At 42.5% G+C, this 13,333-nt stretch overlaps 1 protein-coding gene across 1 annotated transcript; it reads left to right on the top strand.

The window, feature by feature from the left end:
* Positions 1–4,936: 4,936 nt before the first annotated feature.
* On the top strand, positions 4,937–5,932 carry LOC103303522 (olfactory receptor 6S1). Its single transcript, XM_008160519.2, has one exon. The coding sequence runs from the start codon at positions 4,937–4,939 to the stop codon at positions 5,930–5,932; it is 996 nt and encodes a 331-aa protein (XP_008158741.2).
* Positions 5,933–13,333: the final 7,401 nt, after the last annotated feature.

Below are 13,333 nucleotides of genomic sequence, written 5' to 3'. Positions count from 1 at the left end.
CTCATGGAAACAGCGAGATCATTCAGGGGTAGGGAATTCCTTCCATATTTAGGGTTGGGACTCATCTTCCTCTCACTTATGGAAATGTTTTCACAGAGAGCAACAGAGAGTTAGAAAGGGTCATCCTCTTTGGGGTGATCGGTCCTCTCACATTCCACTCTGCCCCTTATATTCTGGCTTCTGCCTAAATGTAGTATGTTCACATGCTGCTCTTTTCCATGAAAAACCTTCTCTTCTCTTCTATCAAATCCAGACTCATTTTAATGTAACAAAAATGATTTTTATTGTAGTTAGAATGCAATGACTGAAGATAGGAAAGTTAAATCTTTTCAAGTCATACAGCTAGTCCACCTTAGTATTTGAGCTGTGTCGCTTCTTACTCTTTGTAATAAGCGTATTCTTTGTTTCTAACTTGTTTTTATCATCTATTGTCTATTTTTCCAGCTTTCCCAAGAGCTAGGGCTTTGATAATGTTGCAAACTACAAGATATTGTTATATTACATTTTTTCCTGCACATAGCAGCTTGTTTTCTAAATATTGGTGGTCTGTACTGTAGCCTTGGGAGTATCTTGAAACTTTACCCATTTTCTAATATAATGCAATTTTCCCTTGCAAATAGGGTTTATTGTTCTGTTGGGGCTAATCTGAGTTGCTCCCCCCCCCCCTTTTTAACTGAACTTATTGGGGTGACATTTGTTACTAAAATTATATAAGTGTCAGGTGTACAATTATATAATACATCATCTGTATATTGTATTGTTCATTCACCACTCCAAGTCAAGTCTCCTTCCATCACTGCCTACCTCCCCACCCCCCCTCTGCTTTACCCTCTTCTACTTCTCCCCCACCCACATTTCCCTCTGGAAATCACCATACTATTGTCTGTCTATGAGTTTTCTTTTTCTTTTCTTTCTTTTTTTTTTTTTATTAATCCCATCACCTTTTACACCCAGCCTTCCAAACCTCTCCCCTCAGACAGCTGTCAGTCTGTTCTCTGTATCTATGAATCTGTTAATTTATTTTGTTCATTGGATTCCACGTATAAGTGAAATCATATGGTACTTGTCTTTCTTTGACTGGCTTATTTCACTTAGCATAGTTAGCATAATGCTCTCCAGGTCCATCCATGCTGTCACAAAAGGTAAGATTTCCTTCTTTTTGGTGGCCAAGAAATATTCCATTGTTTAAATGTACCACAGCTTTCTTATCTACTCACCTACTGACAGGCACTTGGGCTTCCTCCAGATCTTAGCTATTGTAAGTAACACTGCAATGAACAAAGAGGTGCATATATTCTTTCGAATTAGTGTTTTGGGTTTCTTTAGATATATTCCCATAAGGCCGTTCCACTTTAAATTTTTTGAGGTAACTCCATACTGCTCTCCACAACGGCTGCACCAGTCTGCATTCCCACCAACAGGGCACTACAGTTCTCTTTTCTCCACATCCTCACCAACACTTGTTGTTTGTTGATTTATTGATGAGAGGTATGAGATGATATCTCGTTGTGATTTTAATTTGCATCTCTCTGATGATTAGTGATGTTGAGCATCTTTTTATATATCTATTGGCCATCTGTATGTCCTCTTTGGAAAAGTGTGTATTCAGGTCACTTGTCCATTTTTTAATTGGATTGTTTGTATTTTTGGTGTTGAGTTTTGTAAGTTCTTTATAAATTTTGGATATTAATGCCCTATCAGATAAATCATTAGTGAATATGTTCTCCTATTCAGAGGGTTATCTTTTCATTTTGTTATGGTTTTCTTTGCTGTGCAAAAGCTTTTTAGCAAAGGAAACTATCCATACTCATTCTTTAGTATTTAGTTTAGGCATCACCTTTCTCCAGAATACTTCCTATCAGTATGGTTCCTTTTCTGTGTGTCCCCTTAGACCCTGTGCTTACCTGTGATATTTCACCTGTGACACATGCTAATTTTTTGTCACTCTCAGGCAGTGAACTATATGAGGGTATCAACAACGTCTCCTTTATCTCTGAATCACCAAATATAGCATCTGATACATAAGCAACATAGAGCAAAAATGAAATTATTTTACTGACAGTAAGTTGTAAGTTTTTCTTTAGAAGCTGGAGGGAGATGAGGCTCTGAATGGAGTCCCTAGGGAGAAAGACTACAAAGTTACTTATCTCAGACAAAAGGCACAAAAATTTTCCTACTCAGGTGGGACCCACAGGTGAGAAACTGTAAGTAAAGAACCCAACGTTTGCTGGGACAAAAACTGCTGGGGTGTGCTGGAGAAACAGGGCTGACAAAGAACCAAAGCCTTAGGCTAAATTCTAATGCTTTGCATGGCTGAAGGGATCAGTATTTGCTTAATAACTAAGGCATTTTTATTTATTTTTTTTAAATATATTTTATTGATTTTTTACAGAGAGGAAGAGAGAGGGATAGTTAGAAACATCGATGAGAGAGAAACATCGATCAGCTGCCTCTTGCACACCCCCTACTGGGGATGTGCCCGCAACCAAGGTACATGCCATTGACCGGAATTGAACCTGGGACCCTTGAGTCCTCAGGCCAACGCTCTATCCACTGAGCCAAACCTGTTTTGGCCTAAGGCATTTTTAAAACTAAGTTTCAGATATCATTTATCTGGTTCTTATTAAGGCAGGATAGTTAGATGTTAGGAGAATGTTTAACAAATGGGAAAAAGGAAACTGAGACAGATGGTTAGACAAATGGGGGCCAAGCAATTTGAGCAATTTACAGCCCGCTAGTCAACAGCAAGACCTTACCTTCCCTACGCAAGGACACTTGAGAGCAAATGGTTTACACCTCTCCTCCCTAACTAGAGAGTAAATAGCCTAAATCACCCTGGTCAGGGAGATAGATAACAGAGACCCAATTAGTGCCAGCCAAATCCACAAAGGGATGAAGTCAGGAGAATAAAAACTAACAAACAAAAAAACAATCAGAGTCAAACAAATCCAAGATAGTGGTAGAGCTGACCATAAAATGACCCTGGTCCCTTTTCCGCTCATTTTGATACATCAACATATTAAAGAACACACCTGGAAAGCTGATAAATATTCTGTTGAGACCCTCCCATGAGACCTCCCCTAAGATTTCTGCCCACAGAAGCAAGGTTAAAACCCTCAAGACAACAGATGCCAGTGCAAGCTCTCTCTGGAGCATGCCCACACGTCTCTTCCCTTTTTCTTTCTCAGGTGTACATCTTCTCTTTCTCCTAAGCTCTAAGGGTTCTGACGAGACTTGCAACTAGGGCAGAAGTAGGCAGCAGCAGCTCGTCCCAGGCTAACCCCCTGAACCTTTCTCCAGGGTCCCCTTTTCTCTGACTTTTCAGTGTGCTGACAGCAGCCCCACCGTGGCTCACTTCTTTCACTGATTTTTACTTCTCAGTGAGTCCAAACAGCCCAGTGTGGCTCACTTCCATAATGTTTCTAGAGGGCTGAGCAGAACACTGGCTATGCTCTCTCCTGTTGCTTCTCCAATCCTAAGCCCTTCCTTTGTTTTACTGTCCTCAGCTTTAATAAATGTACACTCAAAACCACTTGCACTTCTGTCGTGAAATCTTTCCTGCATGAAGTCAAGAACTCACACACAGCCTGAGAGAGACCCACTCCGGATCCAGTCCTTTTCCAGTGACATTATAACTTGTGGACTTCAGAACTAGAAGAACTCAAATTGAATAGTAAGGACTTCATTTCTGAATTTGTTAATAATTACCAGGGACTCACATTTCTGTCTCTGGCAAGTTTATCTAATACAGCCAAGTTTGTGAAGGTGATTTGGATTAGTATCATGGACTGAAAAGCTTGAGAAACTCATCTTAATATTTCCCAGAATACTTAGCTTGAAGTTGACACTAAATAAATAGACATGGATATCTGACTGAATCATGTAGTTTATCCTTCTTATTCCTTTTAAGTACAGCATAACTTGCTTTACATAGGTAAGTACTTTGTGAGAAGCTGAATTTAGTTAGATCCTTGGGTTTCTGGGGTAATTCTCCATGAAAAGGGCAGTTTCATATAACAGATGAACTAATGGCCTAGATTTCTATTACTTATTCTATAGCTGAGCAGCTGAAGGACAAATGGGCTGGATGCACTTTTAGTCTTACAAGGAAAGTGGCCAGTCAAGCGGAGAGTCTGGTGCCCTAACTTACCGTCTAGGGCTTTCTCTATCATTTGTCAGCTAAGCGCTAGAAACTCTTTTAAGCCTTTTGTACCATTACTTCACTTGCTCCTTACAACTTTTTCAAGGCTACTTGGCTAGTAAGTAGAGATGCTGGAATTCAAAGCTAGGCAATTTGGTTCACTTTCAGATGCTGGTTGAATGGGAATCATACTCTTCACAAAATCGATTCTCTGATATTTTTGCTCAACTCAAATGCTCAATGATATTTTTGTAATAATGAAGGATCACCAATTAAAATTTGAGAATAGGAGATGTGAAGCTGGAGGCTCTTGGCATTTTCATACGTAAGTGTGAACTGCCCTTTATGGGGAACCTTTGCCAGCTCTAAAATCAATTGGATAAGGACCTCAGATTCTTCATATTTTTGTTTGTTAATTCTCACTGGAGGATATTTTTCCTTTGATTTTTAGAGAGAGTGGAAGGGACAGAGGGAGGAGGAGAGAGAGAAAGAAAGAAACATCTCACATCAATTGGTTGCCTCCCTCATCTCTCATGCAGCCCTTGTTGGAGCAAACCTGCAACCCAGGTCCATGCCCTTGACCAGGAATCGAACCTGCAACCCTCCGGTGCATGGGCCACTGCTCTAACCACTGAGAACATTGACCAGGGCTCTTCAAAATCTTAACAGAAGATATGATTGGAGAAAGTGGGGGTATGTATGCCATATCATGATAAAATACGTTTCAGGATTGTGCTGGAAAAGATATGTCCTCACCAGGATTATGTTCATGTTGTTGCACAGATGGGAAAGATCATGGCTCTTGGTGGGAACCGGAGCAGTGGTGTGACAGAGTTCATTCTGGCAGGTGTCCCAAATCTCAACAACACAAAAGAAGAATTGTTTTCTGTCTTCCTGCTTATCTATCTGCTGACTCTAACAGGCAATGTGTTGATTGTTGGGGTGGTAGGAGCTGATACGCGCTTGCAGACTCCCATGTACTTCTTTCTGGGTAACCTGTCCTGCCTAGAGATCCTGCTCACTTCTGTCATAATTCCCAAGATGCTGAGCAACTTTCTCTCAAGGCAACACACTATTTCCTTTGCTGCATGTATTACCCAATTCTATTTCTACTTCTTTCTTGGGGCCTCTGAGTTCTTGCTGCTGGCCGTCATGTCTGTGGATCGCTACCTGGCCATCTGTCACCCTCTGCACTACCCCTTGCTCATGAATGGTACTGTGTGCTTCCGGGTCGCCTTGGCCTGCTGGATGGGGGGACTCCTCCCTGTGCTTGGCCCCACAGTCGCTGTGGCCTTGCTGCCTTTCTGTGAACAAGATGCTGTGGTGCAGCACTTCTTCTGTGACAGTGGCCCGCTGCTCCGTCTGGCATGCACCAACACCAAAAAGCTGGAGGAAACTGACTTCATCCTGGCCTCTCTTGTTATTGTATCCTCACTGATGATTACTGCCGCGTCCTATGGCCACATAGTCCTAGCTGTCCTGCGCATCCCCTCTGCCTCAGGCCGTCAGAAGGCCTTCTCTACCTGTACCTCTCACTTGATGGTGGTGACACTCTTCTATGGAAGTGCCATTTTCCTCTATGTGCGGCCATCACAGAGTGGCTCTGTGGATACTAATTGGGCAGTGACAGTGGTAACTACATTTGTGACACCATTGCTGAATCCATTTATCTATGCCTTGCGCAATGAGCGCGTCAAGGAAGCTTTAAAGGATATGTTTAGGAAGGTGGTAGAAGGCTTCTGGGGGGATCTTTTACATGCTAAGAGTTTCAACAAGAAAATAATGACGTGAAAAGTAAAGGAGCATAATATCCAATCTTAAGTCCGAGTATTCTCTATTGTCATACTCTTCCCTAGTGTAATCATGGACATCACCAAATGACTGTGTTCTGGAACTATTATGGAACTCTAGAGTCATCAAGTCTCTTTCAGGAAAAAAAATTATTGATAAAGCATAATCAATACCATCATTACATCATAAGACCCTCCAATCTGTGAGATGCTGGAATTCAAAGCTAGGCAATCTGGTTCAAGATCTTAAACCTAAGGGTCCATGATTACCAAGGGATCATCTAAGGAGGGGCTTCAGAAAATTTATAAGCCTCATTGGTATGTAAATTTTATGTGTCTGAGCTTATATGTATTTGTCCAGGAAGAAGATCTGTAGCTTTAATCCAAGTCTTGGATCTAAATGTGACCTTTGCCAAAAATGATTTAAAAATGGATTTAAAATTCTCAGTAGAGCCCTAACTGGTTTGGCTCCATGGGTAGAGCATCAGCCTGTGCACTCAGGGGTCCCAGGTTTGATTCCTCTGAAGGAAATGTACCTTGGTTGCGGGCATAGGGGGTGTGCAAGAGGCAGCTGATGGATGTTTCTCTCTCATTGATGTTTCTAACTTTCTCTCCCTCTCCCTTCCTCTCTGTAAAAAATCAATAAAACATATTTTTAAAAAATTCTCAGTAGAATCTTACAATTATTATTTATGAATACCAATAATTAAAAGAATTCCTATAATAAAGAATAAATAAAAATAAAATACACATATTATCTGAATACTTTTGTATATACTTTCCAAAACAATTGCATTTACTATGAGATGGAAAAGAGGTAAAACAAATGTAATAAGTGACTTATTCACTTCTCCACAATGATCCAAGGTGCCTCTGGAAAAGCAGTTCAAAGAGAAATGTCATGAATAATAGCATTTAAAGTGTTTTCCTAATTTGCACTTTATTACAAAGAGGAATTTAAGACAGCACTCATTTTATCACTGGATTGTGCTCCTTTCATTTTTTCCATCTTTTTAATTCTTCTATCTGTTGTCATCAGTCCTCTTCAGTTTGTAGTAAAATTGGGTTTGGGTTGAGGACCTTGAATATCAAAGAGTTAAGAATGCCAACTATGGCCACCAGCAACCAAGAACCAGATTTTGTGATATATTTTATCTACCTCATGGGATATTTAAAAGGGAATGGGGACTCCTATTAGTGGTGCCCTTGAAAATTTTAGACAGATATTTATTCATTTATTTAACAAATGTCTGTAAGCATATACTAAAATATGCTAAGATGAACAGGAAGTGGTTCCTAACCTCAATCAGAAATGGGGATTATAAAGTGGTTTACAAAATGACATTGAAGATCAAATGAAAATTGATTTACCCTTTCTATGATTCTCTTGTTAGAGAAGTTTTCAGAAGCAATCTTTCACTAAACAGGAATTAATTCCCTGTTGGAGTGTGTTTGTATACATAGAGACAATGTTTTAAAAAAACATCAAGGTATGGACGGCACATCAACTTTAAAAAAAGTGCTGCAAAATTGGCAACCTGAGCATTAGCATGCAGAGATGGCTATAAAACTTCAGTGGGCACTGGAAATAGTAATAATACTTTCATCTAATTTTATTAGTAATACACAAAAACACACATTAAATCTGTCTATCCCAAAAGAGCCCTGAGAGAGAACTAAAGGAAGAGAAGGAAGGATCAGTGATTTGAGGGAGAAACAGAAATCTTCTGGAGAGATCTAGAAGTATTGCCCAGAAAGCAGATGTCATATTGCTTTAAAAACTACCTAATTTCATGGAGCATAAAGACTGAAGATAAACTCAGACACTGGCCAAAGAGAGGAATTTATGTAATAGTTTATAACATTTTTCAAAGGAATCACCCATATATTTTGGCAATAAAGCTTGTTAAAGTACCTATTGTTTCAAAATTACTTTATTGTTGAAAATTACTCTGGACTCAACTTAATTCAATAAAAAATTATTGAATACCATGTTCTGGGAAGTTAATTGTCTTTAACCTTTGCCATTTAAATTATGATGTGGGATGACTATTTGTGATTCCTTTCCTAACCCAGCGATTTTTCTCCAGATGCCAAGAGCATCAACATGCAGATTGGGAGGAGCCTAAGCCACAGGTTCCAGAGCTGGAATGTTTAGTAAGGGACTCGGGCTGAGCTGTGAGTCTGTCTTGGGCCCTCTTGAGAGGGTCTGGGTGCTTACAGAGTTAGGACAGAACCATCGCAGGCAGCCTGGTATTAGAGAACCAACAAAAAATAATTACAGATTTCACCAAGAAGCAAAGGTTATCTCCAAGACCCACAGGGAATAACTCGACACTATCCTACGTCCTCACACATCCACGCTGGAATCAAACCCTAGAACCACTGTCTTAGCCCACTCTCTATGCTATCTCATGCCGTTAATGCTTTTGCTGTTGTTGTTTCTCCAGCTTTATTGAATGGACTTTGTCCTATAGGTCTAGGTTTAGAGCACCCTTCTAGGGCCCAAAGGAAGAGTTGCCACTTCCCATACCCTCTTCTATAGAAGCCTGCACCACCACCACCCTCCCCACTTCTCTATCACCAGTAGGCAGTGGGTGGAAGGGGAAGGGTGAGTGTTGTCCTTACTCTGCAGTGCCTTCTGCTTGGGGAATAAAGCTCCTGAGCTGTAGCTTATCTGCCTCGATCACATTGTCTACCCCAGTGGTCGGCAAACTGCGGCTCGTGAGCCATATGCGGCTCTTTGGCCCCTTGAGTGTTCTAACGACACTTCTTCAAAATAGACTCACCCAGGCCAAAAACCGACTTCTGTGCATGGGCCACGAAATTTTAATCGCACTGTACGTGTGCCCCCGCAAGTGGTATTTTGTGGAAGAGCCACACTCAAGGGGCCAAAGAGCTGCATGTGGCTCGTGAGCCGTGGTGACCAGGCCAGCAGAGGAGGGAAGTTGGGGATGGCCTGCAGGGTAGGGCAGTTGGGGAGAACCAGGCCTGCAGGGGAGAGCAGTTGGGAGGGACCAGGCCTGCAGGGGAGGACAGTTAGAGGTGACCAGGCCTTCAGGGGAGGGCAGTTAGGGGCAATCAGGCTGGCAGGGGAGCAGTTAGGCATCAATCAGGCTGGCAGGGGAGTGGTTAGGGGGTGATCAGGCTGGCAGGCAGAAGCGGTTAGGGACAATCAGGAAGGCAGGTAGGTGAGTAGTTGGGAGCCAGCAGTCCTGGATTGTGAGAGTGATGTCCGACTGCCCGTTTAGGCCCCATCCTATCAATGACATTGGATGTCTGGCTTCTAATTAGCCCACCTCTAGCTTCCCCAGGCCAACTGGGGGTCTGCACCCTTAACCCCTGCATTGCTCAAGGGTCAGCTGTAGTGGAAAGGGCTCCAATCAGTTGAAGCCTTTCCCTTTTCCACGCTAAAGCTTTCCCACTCCTCTATCTGCCTCTGAGCGACTGCCAAAACTCGAATGATCACGGCAAGCTCTAAATAAATAGCCTTTGCTTGTTCTCCTTTAATTGGCCTTAATTTATTTCCACATCAGGATTAAAACTTTGCAAAATAAAAAGTTGAGGGAAAATGATAGAAACACAGACAAAACAGCAACTAGAAATATTCCTAAGATCCTTTCTAGGGGTCAAGTTGTTCCAGAAAAGAGCTCTGGATGGCCCATAGCACACTGTTGCTTGCTGGGTCTAATAAACTACAATTGACCCTTGAACAATAAGGTTTTTGAACTGCACTGATCCACTTATACAGAATTTTTTTCAATAAATATTATAAAATGTATTTTCTCATCCTTATGACTTTCTTAATAATACTTTTTTTCTAGCCTGGATGATTTGTCTCAGTGGTTGAGCATCAACCTATGAACCAGGAGGTCACAGTTCCATTCCTGGTTGCGAGCTCTATCCCCAGTGTGGGGTGTGCGGGAGGCAGCCAATCAATAATTATCTCTCATCATTGATGTCTCTATCTCTCTCTCCTTCTCCCTTCTTTTCTGAAATTAATAAAATATATTTGAAAAATAAATAATTTTCTTCTCTAGCTTATTATAAGAATACAGTATAAATTTATGTAACGTACAAGATATGTGTTAATTAAATGTTTGTGTTATTGCTAAGGCTTCCAGTCAACAGTAGGCTATCAGTAATTAAGTTTTGGGGGAGTCAAAAGTTCTATGTGAATTTTCAACTGGGGGTCAGCAACCTGAACCCCTGCATTGTTCAAGGGTCAGCTATAGTGGGAAGGGCTCTGGGAACCACCTGGAGTCAGACAGGTCAACCAGAGTGCTTCGTGGACAGTTTGTGGCTGAGACAATGAGAAAGACTGACATCATATCCTCGGACAGGGGTCTGAGGTGAGTGGAATGTAGACATGGTTTGTTAGTCTAAGGTTTATTGGTCCTGACAGAGGTTGGCTTCCCAGACCGGGAAACCAACCTCTGTCTCTGAGAGACAAAAAACATCCTGTCCATGACACACACACAAAAAAACATCACATCAATGGTTGTTGTCCTGGCTTTGTTCTTGGATTTCTCTTTTGAGCATTTTCAATTCCTTTCCGATGTGTGATGAGTATGGTTAAAGGGGAAGAAATCAGTTCATATAGGGAATAGAAGTGAGCTTGCTGAATTGTGACAGGCTGAGGGTAAGGGAATAGATTCCAGGAAAAGGTCAAAGGAGCCAAGAATACAACAACGGGAGACTAACAAGAGAGGAGGAGCAACAGCAAGGAGAGGGGGTGAGAAAGCTGTTGGAGAGACCGCTTTCACTGGTTAGCAGTTTTGCCTAAGGCTTGTCTCCCTAAAGTAATCCTCTCTAATAATAGACAAATATGCAAATTGACCATACCGCCGACACACCCACAAGCCACGCCCATCATCCAATCAGAGCGAGTATGCAAATTAACCCAAACCAAGATGGCTACAGCCACAGAGAGCAAGGTTTCCCAGGTAACAGAGGAAGCCAAGCTTTCCGCCTGCCCTAGCCAGGCCTAAGCCTCCACTCAAGCTACAAAGTTTCAATTATAGAAGGTAAACAAATTCAAACAAATGGCGGCAGAATGGAGCTTGAGAGAGCAGGCCAGGGTTGCCGCCGGCAACAGGGGAAGCAAAGCTTTCCGCACACCCTGGCTGGGCCCACCCGCTTAAGGCAACAAAGTTTCAATTATAACCCCAACACAAATGGCTGCTGGCCGGCCTTGGAGGGAGCCCCAGGCTTGGCTCCAGGCTACAAAGTTTCAATTGTAGAAGGAAAATAAATTCCAGATACCAGGGCCTCTGCTTGGGTCGCCAGGGGGCGTGGCCTGCCTGCAAACCACCACAGGCCCCTCACTCAGGCCGCCCCACGCCCCAAGGGAACCCCACCCTGATCAGGGACACCCTTCAGGGCAAACTAGCTGGCCCCCACCCCTGTACCAGGCCTCTATCGTATCTAATAAACGAGTAATATGCAGATTGATCATCACTGCAACACACAATATAGCTGCCCTGATGTGGTCAAAGATCCTGCCCCCATGTGGACACAAGATGGCCACCACAAGATGGCCAGCAGGAGAGGGCAGTTGGGAGGCACCCGGCCTGCAAGGGAGGGCAGTTGAGAGGGACCAGGCCTGCAAGGGAGGGCAGTTGGAGGTGATCAACCCTGCAGGAGAGGGCAGTTAGGGGTGACCAGGCCGGCAGAGGAGGGAAGTTGGGGGCAAACAGGCTGGCAGCAGAGTGGTTAGGGGGTGATCAGGCTGGCAGGAAGAAGCAGTTAGGGGCAATCAGGAAGGCAGGCAGGCAAGCAGTTGGGAGCCAGCATTTCTGGATTGTGAGAGGGATGTTCGATTGCCCTCAAGGGGTCCCATATTGGAGAGAGTACAGGCTGGGCTGAGGGACAACCCCCCTCCGTGCACGAATTTCATGCACCGGGCCTCTAGTAACATTAATAAAGATAATAATAACAATAAAAAAGAAATCCTAATTTGCCAAACTAGGTCACTGTGACTCTGCAAGGTTAAATAACTGACCCTGGTTTCCTAACCACTGTACTCTATACTCAGTGTCGACACACACACACCAACATAACATCACCTGTGATTCAAAGTTTATTTTGATTTGCTTTTCTTGTCCTAGAAAAATGCCAAGCCCTCTGCCACTTCCTCAAGAATCATGATGCCTGTCAGTAGGTCCCAAAAGATTACCGTGCTGATCACCTTGGAGATTTCCTCCAATGCAATGCCTCGTGTAGGAAAATGGGGTTCCGAGATCAAGCCGAACAGTCAGTTAAAACAAAGCCTCCGTTTTTGTGTTTTTGTTGTGGTGTGTTGTTGTTGTTGTTGTTTTTTGGGAGGCGGGGGCATGGAGGATATTGCTTGGTGTACAAAGGCTAAGGATTGAACACCGAAGGAGCATCTTGTCAAACCACAGAAGATCCTGTAACATTCTTCACCCTGGGCAGTTGTACATGTTCATCTCCTCTTGACAACTTTGTGAGTGTTCTCCGTGACTCATTCCTGAACCAAGAATATCTGCCATGAATGCCTTCTTTGCCTATCTAAATAGAACATTTCTCTTGCTTAAAATTGTGTAAGGTCAGTGGTCATGTTTTACATTTACACAATGAAAATTAAAGGGCACAATTAATCATACACACGCGTACAGATTTTTTACAAACTTTGTGACCTTGGACAAATGAAAATATTTAAAAATCATGGGTACAAGAGTAGGGCTGTGATCAGAGGGTCTAAATCTTCGCAGAATTGGTTCATTTCTTGGGGGTTACATGAATCTGCTTTTTCTAATGTTCTCATCAAAGACTATATTTGCAGTAAGAAACAGGTACAAGATCTTTCTTAGTTAAATAATTTTTTAGCTGAAACCGGTTTGGCTTAGTGGATAGAGCGTCGGCCTGCGGATTGAAAGATCCCAGGTTCGATTCCGGTTAAGGGCATGTACCTTGGTTGCGGGCACATCCCCAGTAGGGGGTGTGCAGGAAGGCAGCTGATCGATGTTTCTCTCTCATCCATGTTTCTAACTCTCTATCACTCTCCCTTCCTCTCTGTAAAGAATCAATAAAATATTTTTTTAAAAATAGTTTTTTAGTCCCTATTTACTAGCTTATACAAATGAGATTTCTATAAAGTGAAAACAAAAGCCTTTTTCTTTTTAAAACATGATATGTAAATCTATATCTTAAGAAAAGATTAAACTCTTCCTGCCTGACACACCTTTTTCTTGCTTGCTCCTGTCCCTGGACTTTTGAGAGAGGCGCATTAATCCCCAAAAAGCAAACTTATGGATTTGGGGCTCAGAATTTAGCAAGGCCAAAACCGGATTTACCACCTCATTTTGTTTTTATTTAAATTTCTCATAAGTCCATGCCTTTGCATACTGTTCCCTCCTTGTAATTGCCTTTTATCCCCTTC

Source organism: Eptesicus fuscus, chromosome 5 (genome assembly GCF_027574615.1).
Source record: "Eptesicus fuscus isolate TK198812 chromosome 5, DD_ASM_mEF_20220401, whole genome shotgun sequence".
NCBI classification, from domain to species: Eukaryota; Metazoa; Chordata; class Mammalia; order Chiroptera; family Vespertilionidae; genus Eptesicus; species Eptesicus fuscus.
This window is presented reverse-complemented; position numbering and strand designations above follow the sequence as displayed.